General features: G+C 34.3%; 1 protein-coding gene across 2 annotated transcripts; it reads left to right on the forward strand.

Annotated features, from left to right (window-relative positions):
* Positions 1 to 62: 62 nt before the first annotated feature.
* On the forward strand, positions 63 to 12,588 carry LOC122402160 (probable ATP-dependent RNA helicase DDX17). Of its 2 annotated transcripts, none has more exons than XM_043404751.1 (8): positions 63 to 196; positions 4,175 to 4,525; positions 5,382 to 6,035; positions 6,147 to 6,319; positions 6,401 to 6,460; positions 9,968 to 10,210; positions 10,353 to 10,517; positions 12,456 to 12,588. In XM_043404751.1, the coding sequence occupies exons 1-8, from the start codon at positions 180 to 182 to the stop codon at positions 12,464 to 12,466; spliced, it is 1,674 nt and encodes a 557-aa protein (XP_043260686.1). In that variant the 5' UTR covers positions 63 to 179; the 3' UTR covers positions 12,467 to 12,588. The 2 variants fall into 2 exon arrangements, with proteins under 2 accessions (XP_043260686.1, XP_043260685.1); XM_043404750.1 differs by lacking the exon at positions 12,456 to 12,588 and adding an exon at positions 10,791 to 11,491.
* Positions 12,589 to 15,196: the final 2,608 nt, after the last annotated feature.

The raw sequence follows: 15,196 nt of genomic DNA on the forward strand, positions 1-15,196 counted from the left end.
TCGTTCTTTCTTGTAATTGTGTCGTTTGTGGCATAGGAGCCGCTTTCATTTGCGTCTTTTGATTGGATTTAAGTTTTGCAAGTTACATTCTATCTCGCGGTTTTTTTTATGTTCAAGTAATTATTAGTAATAGTACAGCGTCGTAGTAAAAGAAGAGTGAAACTGAAGAGAGGTTGAATATGGGTCGCTACAGGAGGTAAGCCATGTATGATATGGATGCGCGAGGGTATATGTATCAATATGTCCAAAGTGCTCAGTATTACAACCATATATACATATATAGAAGAAATTCTATCAAATTACCATTGTCTGTAATAAAATACAAAAAATCATATACGGATAAAAAGTTATTAGAAAATATGATTTTAAGAGACTTTTGCCAATTTCTCAATAACTCATTTCAACATAACCTTCCACACTTCCTTGATTTAAGCTCAATCAGATTTTTGTATATCATTTCACGAAATAGTAAAAGTAATGTAAATAATAAATGTTTTTCAGATCTGATTTAGAAACAGAACTATAATTTTGTATCATTGGTGTATTTAATTCAAATTGTCGTAGACTTCGTGAATATTTAATAGCAATATGTACGATCAGAATGAAAGAACGAAACTACTTCTGATATTATGGAAAGAAATGGGTACATTCCTAGCAAACGGCCCGTTCAACGATCGGGGTGAGTTATACGTCATTCGATTCGTCTAATTCAGTACATTATTAATATGCATTTCATTATCTGCGGAAATTCGTTATTTTTTTATAAACTGCTTGTAAAGTTACAGTAAAAAAGTAAGGTTAAATACATTTTTTGGCAGGTGCACAGGTAGAAACAAGTGACTATCGCTGCTATATTCATGTTATAAATTATAAATGATTAATCTAATTTGATAATGCTACATTATCAAATGGGAATTTGTAGAACGTGTATGCATAAAAATCATTTTTTTACGCATAGACTTTGCATGAGTTGGTCAGGTACACAGTATGTGCCGCAACAATTAACCCCCCCCATATAACCCAGATCTACTCAGACAGTACTTATAGGTAGACAGTACATGCAGCAACAGTAAAAAATGTTGCCACTCTCCTCTAACAGTGTTTACGGGTAGACAATATAATAAATTACTATTGTATGCAGTGCATTGGTTTAACTTTTTTTTTATTATTAAATTTCATTATCATCTTCGTCTGGTATATTTTGATTTTCTACAGAATCAAATGAAATTTCTGAAATTTCTTTTAATAACTGATTAAATAAATCATCCTTTCCTTGTTTGGAAGATTTATAAAATACATAATGGCTTAAGTACCCAATGAAATTATCTTTTTTGCTGAAAATAGAAAATATTTATGGTATTATATGTTACAAAAAGTATTAAAAAACGTTTGAAATTGCAAATACTTACCGACAATATTCAGGCAAAAAGTGTTTACTATGCCTCCACGTAGTTTCTATTGTTTTCCTACGAGCACCTGTTTCTAAGTCTTTAAAATGTAAACTATGGTTTACGGTGAGATGTTTATACCCTTCTTTTTCCAAAATGTTGTAGGCTTTCCAACAATCTGAGATAATTGTAGTTCCAGGCAACACCCACTGTTTGATTATTGGAAGAAGGGACTCTATATCCCTACTTTCAATAGGGACCAGGAATATTTTTCCACTTTCCCTTTCTATTCCTCCGAAAACCCATTGTCCTTCCACACGATGACCTCTATGATATTTTCTTCTGCCGAATTTAGACTTGTGTATTTCTACCACTTTGCCTGGTCCGCCAAGTATTTCACATGAGTTTTGTAGCCAATCAGCCATCACTTGCTTCACAAAATAGTTCCATTGAAAAACAGTGTTTTTATTTAATTGTAATTCTCGTATGATACGATATTGTTCAAAATTATGGACTAACATGTAAGTTAATTTTAGTACTATTTTGTAAGCAAGTTTTATTTTTGAAAACCATGTTCCACGCTTTATAGATATTTTTATATCACAGATTCGCTTTCTTTTACAAGCATGGCAGATGCTGCAATTGTTCTTCTACAGTGCCAATTTTCATTTACCAATTTCATTGCGTTTCCACACTGTGGACAATTAAAATTTTTGACAATTAACTTTTTGTCTTTCAAAAATTTTAATAAGGCTTCTTTATTTTTACAAATTTCGTGCAATTTAAATTAGGTCCATACTTCTGGAACTACTAATTCACTCATTTTTATAGCACAGTTGAACAAAATTCACAAAGTACAAGAAACAGAAGAAAATCAGGAGTGACAGTTGAAACAAATTACTGAAACAATTTCTGCTTTTCTTCTGTTTCTTGTACTATCTGCGATGTGGAAATGTTATGAAAATGGTATATGCAAATTGGCAATGCAGGATAACTATTCCAGAATCTGTTAATCTAACTAAACGTAAAAGACGTTATAATATACAGATATTTGCAAAGCAAAGAACATGGTTTTCTAAAAACAAACTCAGCTACAGATGTTTTAAAATTAACATATATGCTAACATATAATTATGAGCAATGTCATATTATTATATAACTAAAATTAAATAAAAATACTGCACAGCAATTGGAAAGGTAGAGTAGATTGTTGAGATTGATGAATCAACATTTTGTCGTAGAAAATATCACAGAGGCCATTTGAAAATTAATCACAGCGTCAATTTTGAAGATTCCATTACTGATGCTTACACGAATTAAATTGAAACCACTTGGAGGCATGCTCCACATATAATACTACCAATATTCTATATTTTCAAGAAGAGTAACTTCATTGGATACCTGAGCTATTATGTATTTAGTAAATGAACATAGTAGGAAAGTGATGATTTATTTAATGAAATATTAGCAAAAATAGCAAAAAGGACACCCCACAGATCTTATGGAAAATGGCCCCTGGTTAAATTAGCTGAACTTTTGATATGATGTAGTTCATTATATCTTCATGAAAAGTTACAATGAGCCCAAGCTCGTAAATTTAACAGTTTTCGAGATACGGGGGATCACAAGTCAATAATAGCGCGCCTTATTCTAGACTACCACGTTTGAGCATATTTGAGTGTAAGAAGCACTGTTGTACACTGTCCATTTATTTGACCCCTTGAAACTCAGTAGTTGTACTGTGGGCCCTTAAATATTACCCCTTGACCCCCTGACCCTCTGACTTCCATTCAGGAGTCAAAATAAAAAAACGCCAAAAAGGTAAAAAATGGTTCTCTTTTTCATTGTACAAACATGAAGCACCGTCGTCATTAGCATTACCCAGTGTGCACCACAAGTAGGTTGCCCGATCGGATTTTGCACACCATGTGGCCCTGAAGAGGGCCGTTTTTATAGTTCTCTCTATTCGACCATAAGAATCTCAACATTCATATTGCCTTGATGTCCTCTATTAGTGGCATCTCTGATCGCATTTAGAAGATTGCCGAATATTTGGCATGCCTTTGATGACGAGCAAATCCTAAAAACCTTAAAACACTTGCAATATGTGCGCCTGTACCCAATGTTTTGGCACTGGATTGACAGATGCAGTAGGAACCATTTATTACTTCCTCTTCTAGTTCCAGTTCTTTTTTGGGAATTTGAGAAATAAGAACTTGATGTTTGGTACGATTCCGAAATCGTGAATAAACTTTTTGTTTTCTAAGGCTGTTATCTACCAACGAAGTGTCAATCTGTAATTCATCGTCATCATCTTTTTATAGCCGAGGGTTAGAGGTTCAAGGGGTAATATTTAAGGGCCCACAGTGCTACTATTGAGTTTTAAGGGGTTAAATAAATGGACAGTGTACAACAGTGCTTCTTACACTCAAATATGCTCAAACGTGGTAGTCTAGAATAAGGCGCACCATTATTGACTTTTGATCTCTCGTATTTCGAAAACTGTAACGACAGTCACTTGTTTCCACCTGTAAACCTGTCAAAATACAATTAATCTTATTTTTTTACTGTAACTTTACGACAAGTTTATAAAAAAATAACAAATTTCCGCAGATAATGAAATGCATATCAATAATGTACTGAATTAGACGAATCGAAGGACGTATAACTCACCCCGATCGTTGAACGGGTCGTTTGCTAGAAATGTACCAAGAAATGTATTGTACTATCACAATAAAATATAGATTTATATAGAAATAATTATATTGTGGTATAATTTATTTTAGTCGTAGTCGTGATAGAGATAGGAGACGTAGATCTCGCTCTAGATCTCGTAGCAGATCGCCAAGAGAAAGAAGAAGTTGGGGAGGTAGCGGGGGTCGGGATCGAGGCGGTGGCAGGAATAGTCGTGGACAACCTGGAGCAAATTTAAGAAAGCCTCGGTGGGATCTAAGTCGATTAGAGCCTTTTAAAAAAGATTTTTATGTACCGCATGAAGCTGTTCAAAATCGAGATCCACGTATAGTCGAACAATATAGAAGTGAAAAAGAAATTACTCTGAAAGGAAAAAATATACCTAATCCTGTATTTACATTTGAAGAAACAGGGTTTCCTGACTATGTTCTTAAGGAAATTAAGTAAGTATTTTTCAAGTAATAAACTCCTTTGTGTTTAAAGTGCATTAAATGTACCAATTATAAAGTCCATTTACTTTACAACAATGATGTCAGAATTTATTTTTAAACCCAGAACAAGTATCCAGTATGTGATGATACTATACATAATCAAGAATAATGTCACAACTTAAAATTTGCTTATTCTGGAAAACTAAACTTCCACTAATCAAGTAAGAATGGAATTAAAATTGAGCTCACATTCTTAATGTTGTTTAACATAGAATATTACATGTTGTTTCACATGTAAACTAAGAGAAATACAAAGTTTAAAGAGAAATTAGTTTAGACAATTTAATTATACTGTTTTGATGTACACTACTGATTCTTCTTTCTTATTTCTTTCTTTTTTAAATTCATATGAAAAAATTGTAGAATTCTGTTACCTTTCAATGTTAAATGCAAAACATGGACTTTTACATGTTACTTTTTACTTAAGTTGTTTGCAAAATAATAAAGGGCAAATTACTATAAATATTCAAATCAAAATAATAAATCAAAAGATGTGGACTATTTGGTCTAATATATTTTTAAAAGACTACAGGTAACACTCGAGTTACGCGGTTAATTGGTTCCGCGTAAGTCGAGTCTCAGAATTAGTCTCTGAAATATTCTGAAATATATACAAACTATTGTGAAATACATATCTTTTTTATTTTTAAATAAAATTGCTCCAAAACCGCATAACTCGAGCATTGCCGCAATTCTTTTCCGTGTAATTCGAGGGATACCTGTATTACTATTCAATAATAGTTTAATTAACCTCACTTTTAATTAGTACAATTTAAAATCAAATAACAATGTTGTTTGTCATTTTCAGACGACAAGGTTTTACAGAACCTACATCAATACAGGCACAAGGTTGGCCAATTGCTTTAAGTGGAAGGGATATGGTTGGAATTGCATCAACTGGTTCTGGAAAAACATTGTCTTATATATTGCCTGCAATTGTTCACATTAATAGTCAACCTAAATTAGGTAGAAAAGATGGACCTATTGCATTAGTATTAGCTCCTACTCGAGAGCTTGCACAACAAATTCAGCAAGTTGCTGATGATTTTGGTCATTCATCAGGCATTAGAAACACTTGCCTGTATGGTGGAGCACCAAAAGGTGCACAAGCCAGAGATTTAGATGGTGGTGTTGAGATAGTTATAGCTACACCCGGTAGATTATTAGATTTTCTTGAATCAGGCCGTACAAATTTAAAAAGGTGTACCTATTTGGTACTAGATGAAGCAGACAGAATGTTAGATATGGGGTTTGAACCTCAAATTAGAAAAATTATTGAGCAAATTAGGCCAGATAGGCAGACATTAATGTGGTCTGCCACATGGCCTAAAGAAGTAAAAAATTTAGCCGAAGATTTTTTAAAGGATTATGCTCAAATTAATGTTGGATCTTTACAATTAGCGGCAAATCATAATATATTACAAATCATCGATGTATGCCAAGATTATGAGAAAGAAAACAAGTAAGTAAATAAGTTTTGTTTAGTACATCGTCCCGCCCCGACCAAATATTTTCGGGATCCCGCACACCCCTGCTTATCACATTACTAATTAATTTTTATTTGTACTTATAGATTAAGTACACTTCTAAAAGAAATAATGGCAGAAAGTGAAAACAAAACAATAGTATTTATCGAAACAAAACGCAGAGTAGATGAAATAACTAGAAAAATGAAGAGAGATGGTTGGCCAGCTGTTTGTATACACGGTGACAAGACACAGCAAGAAAGGGATTGGGTTTTACAAGGTAAATATTTGAGGTTATGAATCGATCTTTAATTTAACGATTTGTTATGTTTGCCAATCGAAAGGTAATATTAATTTTTAGATTTTAGATCAGGAAAAGCGCCAATTCTTGTTGCAACAGATGTAGCTGCTCGTGGTCTTGGTAAGTAAGAGACTGTAACTATAACCTAATAAAATTATAAGACTAAGCATCACTGATCATTTTCCTCTGGTATGGAAAATGAACCACTCTAAATCACATTATTTCTACAAATCTTATTTGAGCTTCATAATTACTGCTATATACAAGACATCTTGTTCTGTCAAAATATATGATTATGATAATAGTAACCGAAATGGATTGTATTATAATAATATAATTTAAATAATTATTTATCAACCAAAACGCATATTTCAATTAGTAACTAACCTATACTGTTTTTTACAACGTTAGTACATACTTAGTAATGGATTGTTCTTGCATAATATTTATACAAATAATTCAAGCATATATTTAGTCAGAACAGGATTTCATTGTGTATACACTGATCTAGACTTGGACCACTTTATGTGCCAAAAGGGTATAGATAATTAATTTAGAGGAAGTAAACAGATAACCTATATATATATATATATGTCATACGAATATAACATTAAGAACTGTCTACTTTTTAATGTTTCTGATATCTCAAAATATTTCTACTGAATAGCGGCAGTTCGTTAAAGATTGCATTCAGGTATAACACAAACATATAATAAAGTAGTTTCTTTAGTCTTAAATGATACAATTCAGAGCCTTAATGTTAATCAAAGTGTCATTGTTGTAAAAATTTGTTTTGAAAAAGTAAACAATTCTTGTACTACACAGTTTTCTAAATGCATAACGTGGTTCATTCAGCATTTCTAATATTTGTGTTTATTTGCTTCCTCACATTTTACTAAAGGTATTAGTTTTTAAACAATACGTTAAAATAAAACTCATAAAAATGAATTTAATCTTGTATAACGTGTGATCGGCAAGCATTATAGCTATCAATGTGATAAAATTACAAAATAGTTTATCTGTTTAAATAAAACTGTAAATTGAATCTAAAAGTCACGAAGAGTTCCAATGATAACATCAGGCGTTATTTATTTATTTATTTTTTTCTCTTCATTTTTTTAAATCAAAGAAGCAAATGATTCATAATTACAATCGTAAAAGTTCTAATGTAAGCATTAACTCGACTGGTTAAATGTTATGCGCTTGCCGAAACTTATAAGATAAACGAAAGTTTTTTAAACGTATTTTTTCCTATGAACTCAACCATACGAGGTTTCCAGAAATCAACTAGACAGTTCAGAAAAGAAAGCAAAAAAAAAAAAAATAAAATAAAAAAAAACTGTAATACAAAAATTCATATTGAACACAGGAGATAACGAGGTAAACATATACCTAACGCGGTTGGATCTTTGTTTGTATTGCAGAGGCACATTGCGCGCAGGCCCACGCCGGGTAATGCAAAGCAAATTGGGGGTGCCCGCCGCCTGTTTGTTCGGTGGTGCACTGGTTTGCATTGTCTGCGCTGGCTGCGACGCGTGCCTCTATACGTCAATTCCGTGAAGGGCCAGTCCGGGCCTAATCGGGGTCTACTTTACCTCCTACATACTGGATATCAGTTCTACGCTACGCTGTACGCCATCTGGGCTGGCCAAGTTGTTGCCAGAATAGAATCCCCTGCGCTGGCCGCTCAAGCTAATCAGACCCAACAACGGTCCAATGAGGCGGTGGCATGGTAGCTGATGCCAGAGCCTCTAGTGTGCCCTGTAGCAACAGAATGGCGGAGGCTGTAGCTGGAGCGAGCGCAAACAGCCAGGCCCTGCCCGTACGTTGCTAGCGACACTCACCCACTGCCTAATTTTAGTATAAAAGTAATCTTAAATTAATTGCTATATATTATATATGTGTATATCTATATATAGCTATATGTACATATACATATATATACATATACTCAGAGTCACTCAGAAAACAGGCACTTTGACCGTATATAACATTATTCTTCGCCGAAATCTAAGATGTTTATTGATTGAGCTAAAATGTTTGTCAGTATTTAATGTCGTGTAATTGTTATTTTAGAACAGCGATTTTCATACAATACAATATAATGATTTTGCACCGTTTTTGTACGGAATTGGCAACCAAATAACCACTGCTCGTTTAATGATACAATGCAGTACATAATTATAGCACCACATCAATTTTTTAATGTTTTAGACTTTTGAGTAGGAATTGAAAAAAATTCGTTATACGTTATTAACATAACTTTTAAAAATTTGTGATGTAATATATTATACTGTTTTCGAGATTTATTTAGGATTTTATCAAGAACATGAATATTTTCTTTAGAACAGGTAGAAGTATTTAACTTGGATAAACAACGGATTTTAGAATCAATTTGTTACCGTAGAAGTTTTAGCTAAATATTTCTTTTTATTAAGAATTGTGCAACATTTTGTTTAATCAAAATACATCTCGGATTTAAACAAAATGTGTATAGTCTGGATGCATTTTTCTAGGTGACTTTGTATATACACTTTTTATATAAACATATATAGCAAGGTGTTTCGTAATATGTGGCAAAGCGGAAGATGCGAGAAATTCCTTAGTCAAGAATAAGTTGATTCTTGATACTGTCGTGCGATCATTATTTATCAACTTTTTGTTGCATGGTAAAATTCTCAAATACATTTTTTAAATTTTATTTCATCATGTATACATAGGGTACATAAATTTGTCAAAAATTTAAGAAGTTGTTGATTAATGGTCACTAAAAATTACCAAGAGTTCTCTTGTTTTTAACTTAAGAATTTTTAACGTTTTGAGCAGGCCATATTTTACGAGACACTGTATGTGTATGTATGTGTATATTTCTATACATGTACACATGTATCACTTTTGTTTCCACTTGAATTTACATTTCCTTTATCCTTTCACATCCTTTATGATAACTGTATCAATACATATTTACACCATACTAACTATTATACCAAGTAAGGTTTTTTGTACAGCAGTCCTGGTTTCATTTTCTTTAAATATTACTCTCTAATCTATTTTTCATTATTTATCAAGAACTGTAACAATTGCTACATTCGATTTGTATCTTCTTAGCGGCAAATTAAACTAATCTTGTTAAAAAGAATGCAAAACATTTTAAAAGGAAATGTATTATTAATGCAATAACATTTTTAGTTAGAAAAGGGATCCAGGATTGTTTTCTATGCAAAAATTTATCTTTATTTCAGAACCTTATACTTTTGTCTAAACGCTCTCTAAAGAAATAGATTCATTTTCCTTTATTTTTAAACATTATGCCTTTAGTACAATATAATTAAAGAGATTTAATTAAAAAGAATGTTAAATTTTTCGCAGACTCTAAATACCTTTTACGTTCATATCTGCTTAAACTATGTATGTTCGTCCAAACACGTTTTTAGTTAGAGTTGTAGATAAATCCTTATAGTGGAATCTTTTGGAGAGCGTATAACACAAACATTTAATTTAGAATACGTGATTGATATTTAATACAATATTTTATATACACTTTGCCATACTACTATTTTAACCAATGTCTGTCCTCGAGACGGATGCTTCCAGAAATTAACAGGTAATGCATATGCTTTATTTCAGACGTTGAAGACGTCAAGTTTGTTATCAATTTTGACTATCCCTCCTGTTCGGAGGATTACGTTCATCGAATTGGTCGAACAGGTCGTCGGCAAAAAACTGGTACAGCATACACCTTTTTTACACCGAATAATTCTAATAAGGCTAATGACCTAATCCAGGTATTAAAAGAAGCGAATCAAGTTATAAACCCAAAATTACTGGAGCTTGCCGATAATAAAGGTGGCGGATATGGGAGGCACAGAGGTACCTACGTATTTTGTTTTATACGCAAAGTCTAATTTATGTAACTCATAACCGAATACCTTGAGCTCGATACGGTAGTATGAATTATTATCAAAAAGGAATCGGATTGCGCGCCGTGTAATCAGGAATCAAATATCTTTAGGCGGAAGAAATCGATGGCGACCCCGAGGTGGTCGCAACGGAAAGGATCGTAGTTACTCAAGAAGCAGAAGCCGAAGTCATAGTAGGGAACACAATGGTCGTGGGAACCGCAGAAGCTACAGTCGAAGTTATTCTCGAAGTCGTAGCCCTGTTAGCAATCGTACAGGTGAGTAACAGTACGTTTGTACTGTTGAGTTGGCTTAAAGTAAGTTGGTTTAAAGTAATATTGGAATATTTAGTAATATAATTTTGTTATATGATCGTTTACATTGATGCCCGTCAAAGGATAACGTGTCTGGTTGTTTGTGATATTTTGCATAAATTAAATTTACTCTTTCAATGTCGTTAATATTACTGGGTTGGAATTTTTTCGACACGAAACTAGAGAAGCGCTATCGCGCCGCGTGTTTTATAAAAAAAACTATGTGTTTGGTTCTAGAGGTTATCGGTAAGAGTTATTGGAGCAGTGAAAGATGATCTTCCAACAGCGGTTAAGGACCAAATTATTATACAAATCATGTCTTTTTTATGTCTCTTTTAAAGTACACTCAATACACGTCATACAAATTGTAATATTGGTGTTCCATTAACGTCAACGTTAAACACGATGAAGTATGTACAATTCTTGTGCATTATAGTTAATTATTTTAACACTAAGATTAAGGGTTTCCAGCGCGAGCATACATTTAATTTCATAAATGTTATTGAATAACAAAATTAGTTGACTACAGCGTTGTGGATCGTAGCGTGTTAATTTCGAGAAATAGTTTACGAATATATTAGTTGATCTATAAAATCAAAAGTATAATTTTTAAACAAGAACTCCTCGATTTAAATGCAAAGTATGCAGTGTTTCGTATCCAATGTTCTGCGATATTTCTACATTCAAAGAATTTTGCTTTAGTTATACTAAGCTTCGATATCATAAATATAGCGTAAGAGTGCCGGATGTTATATTTACATACAGTATCACGTACATATTTTATAATGACATTGCAATGTTCGATAACACGAATTAAGTTCTTCTAAGTGGCCGTGTGAATGTAGTTAGGAGATAAATCACCTAAAATCTACATTAAGTTTAAAAAAAAAATGTCTCGTTATTTGTAGCTTACAGTAACACGTAGACGTCTAGAGTTTACTAGCAATTAATTCGTACACGTATTCAAGCATTTAAAACTAATGGAATAATGTACAGTATTTAACAGAAATGTAATAAATAAATTTATTAACTATTTACAAAATTTGTATATCAATTTTGTGCTTGCCCTTGTATTTTTATCTTCCTCTTGTTTTACTTTTTCGTTATTATTTTACAAAGGCTGTGAAAGTATAAATAACAGTAGTTTACCTACTTATTATCTGTTGGTGTATTTTAATCTTTAAACATATTAATTATTAAGTCACGTATACGATCGTTAAATAATATCAATTCGATTGGTGATGATTTGATTAATTATCGTTATACTCGATTATTAAATGGCATATTGGTCCGAATGTTCTTTAAAATAGTGGCTATTATAATTGAATGTCAAGATACTTCAGATTACTACGAATATCGGAATCATCCAAACATTTCCTACCTACTCAACGTCAAAGTGTTTATCGAAGCACCCCTTTATCAGCTTAGCGTCAAGTGACTGGGATTCCAACCGAATCGAACTTGTATAGAATACTACCAACAATGTTTAACTTTTGCACATAGATGTACGTATTTACACAGTAGTATATAATTTATCTTCAGGGATTATATTGTTTCTTATAATATTAAATAGGCGTGACGTATTAGAGGGACAATGACATTCTTTTTCCCTTCGAAATATTATTGTATAAGATCCATAATTAATCCAAAAAAAATAGGTCGGTGACTAGTTAGGAGACCGCGTAGTGTCTTGAGATTTTATCTGCAATATTTTATAATGCATAAACGATATTCTTTTTTCCTTTTTTGACACTGCCACACCAAGCCTCTCAAACTTTCCACGAAAACGAAACCTTGTTTTCAGATAATTGGAAACTAGCATACCCACGATTTGTTATAGAATTTATTTCTCTCCTGTGTTGATTTATTTTCTAATCTTGTCGATTAATTTTTTTTTTTTAGGTCCTCTGTAAAAAATCATGTCACATGTGGGTGACGTGGGAATGTGTTTCGTTCGAAACGCACTGTTATTTCGTTTACGAGAAAACAAAGAACGCGCATCGTTTCAAGATCGTTCGAGGCTCGGTGCACGTGGTGTCTTTCGTAATTAGCAAGATTGTTTAGCGATACGAATCGAGAGAACATGAAACGAACGCCAATGTCTGGACCGATCCGGAGACCGGAGGCCAGATCCCACGGGGCACCAATCGTAAGAAAAAACTAGCGTTACGATATCCGAGCGAAAAGCAGCAAAGATTTATGAATGAAGTGTAATACAGGTGGATGGGTCGATAGAGCAGCCCCCCGCAGGATCGCACGGCAAGGGCGTAGTAATCGATAGAGTGAGGGTGAGAAGGTATAGAAGCCAGCCAGAGGCAGACGAAGAGCGCCAGAGCCTGTGGAGGGCTGAGTCCATTCAGTAGAAGCGGCAAGGCTGCTATTGATTGCGTGGGTGGTTCAGAGGAGATAAGTTACCCCCACTTCTGGTCATTCAGCAGCCGCACTGCCGTGACACGGGGGTTGGCGGAAGGGAAGGGGCCTTGAAAAACGAGGGGAAAGGGACGAGGTGGAGGGGCGGCAGCCCGATTACTGAAATTCCGTGGGTGGTTAACGAGAGAGGGGGTGGATTCAACCCCTGTCGTCGATTATACACACGAGTGCAGGCACTTTGTTCCAAAATTGATACGTTCAAAACGGTTTTTCGAAAATGTGTCATTAAAATAACCATTTTCGTTTATATCGCGTCATTCGTTACGCGCTACGTAATCGTTGCCAAGATGTTTGCTCGCTTAAAACCACTTCGCAACCGTGGAACGAGATATCTCGCGACGTAGTAACGTTCGTGCTACGCCACGGACGAAACACAGCGGGTCAGAAGATTATTCGCTCGGTCGAGGATGCGAAATAAATTAAATTAAATGACGAGGCAACGAAGGGGTTTTCTCTTTTTAAATTCTTTTCTTCGGAAATATTCAATTCACAATTCATTGTAATTGCAGTAAAATGAATTGCAACGACTAAAATAAATCTACGAATTTCGATAGATATTTGTTCGCGATTGTTACTTAATCGAGGAAGGTGGGTGGACTCGGACCCGTGTTTTGTCTTTGTTATCGGACGATTCACACGTTTATATCAACGACATCGAGTCGAGGACTCGGATTCTAAAAACTGACCGTTCTAGATCATGAGGGCTAGAATGAACCGAGATGGATTTATTTTTCCGAGTTTTCGGTGTTATGTGTGCACACGTAATGCTAATAAATATAGTACGAAACACAAATAATGACAAATGTTTACAATTGAATTTGATAATTTTTTTCGAACAGACATGTTTCGTTTGTCAACTTAGTCGCCTATGAGGTTTTTGAGAGAGGATGCAAAAGGACTTCGTAGAGTAAATCGAACCATTTTGCAGCTACAATGGTAGACAAGTGAGCTGGTGCATTGTTGAGGTAAAAGAATCTTTTGTCAAGCGTGGATTTTTTAAATAATTTCTAGAGCAGTGACCTCAACAGGTCATCGAAGGTGCAGATTCGTCCAAAATGTCTATCAAGCTTAATTTTGATCTCCCGAATAATTGCAAATCACGGTACTTGATCGATTCGGTTAAACGTCATGTGTAAAGTTGCAGATCCATCTGAATGAAACTTGGTCTATAGTCCGCCAACAGTTGCCAGCAGCAAAAAATAACCTCGACCTGTGACGCCGCCTCTTAGCTTTCCATGGGCTAATCGAACGGTTCGCATTTGGTTGCGAACCCCATAAAGTCAATTTGCCAAACACATTATCATTTCAATAATACGTTACCATGGTAAAACAAAGAAACAAATATAGTACAAGTTAGATTATATTTTCATTGGGGAAAAAGGAAAGATCTATAAGAGAGATTGAATGTGTTGAAAAATAAAAAATAAAATTAGAAAAGTTAAAGGTACCAGCTTCCCCAAAGTTTTCCTGCAAAAAGGAGCTTTCCGCGAAACAGTTTTTCAAGAAATCAGTGTTAGATTGATCGATGCCTTGCGCATAGTCGGTTAAATGATGCATTTATCAAAACCAGGTCAACGATCATTTACTGGCACGAAAACGTATTCGGTGCCTCTTAATTAAGATCGCTCTTGAACGAGTCGTTTTCCTATTTATATTCTCGACAACGCTAAGAGAAAACAAAGTTCGACGCAGGGTTTCAACGGTGCTGGGAACTTCGGTGACGCAGCTATTTCTTGGTTAGGCTGAGGACGCCAGGCTACAACGATTTTAAGTCCCAGAGAGAAATTTGTTGCGCAGGCGGACCGGAACTGACAATAAGCGTAAGGTCGTCTGTGCTCTACCGCCCTAGTTATGTCGTCACGTTTGACCCTCGCCCAGCGAACTCCGGGTCCATTTAGACCCATCGAATACTATCGTAAAATCGAAAGTTTGTACGTTTTTTTTCTAAATCGATTACTACTTTATCGTTTTTACAAGAGGTGATTTAATTTAATCAATTACATAATTTCCAATTAGTCTCCATTACTTTCTTCCATCGTTCCACGAGTTCCTTAATACCGTACTCGTAAAACGTTTGCGCTTTCGACGAGAAATATTCTCGAAGGGTGGTTTTAACTTGTTTATAAGTTTAGAGTTTTTTTCCGTTCAGATAATTTTGTAACGATCCAATTTAATTCCTTCATTTTCTTCTCTTTTCTATCGACGAGATACAG

Source organism: Colletes gigas, unplaced genomic scaffold (assembly GCF_013123115.1).
Source record: "Colletes gigas isolate AHSC1104 unplaced genomic scaffold, ASM1312311v1 Colletes_gigas_Sc00033, whole genome shotgun sequence".
Lineage (NCBI taxonomy): Eukaryota > Metazoa > Arthropoda > Insecta > Hymenoptera > Colletidae > Colletes > Colletes gigas.

Excerpts from the sequence above, each read along its gene's own strand:
- LOC122402160 (XM_043404750.1), top strand. Across the intron at positions 10,211-10,352 it reads CGGATATGGGAGGCACAGAG|GCGGAAGAAATCGATGGCGA; the intron begins GTACCTACGTAT and ends AAATATCTTTAG. Across the intron at positions 10,518-10,790 it reads CCCTGTTAGCAATCGTACAG|AGGTTATCGGTAAGAGTTAT; the intron begins GTGAGTAACAGT and ends GTTTGGTTCTAG.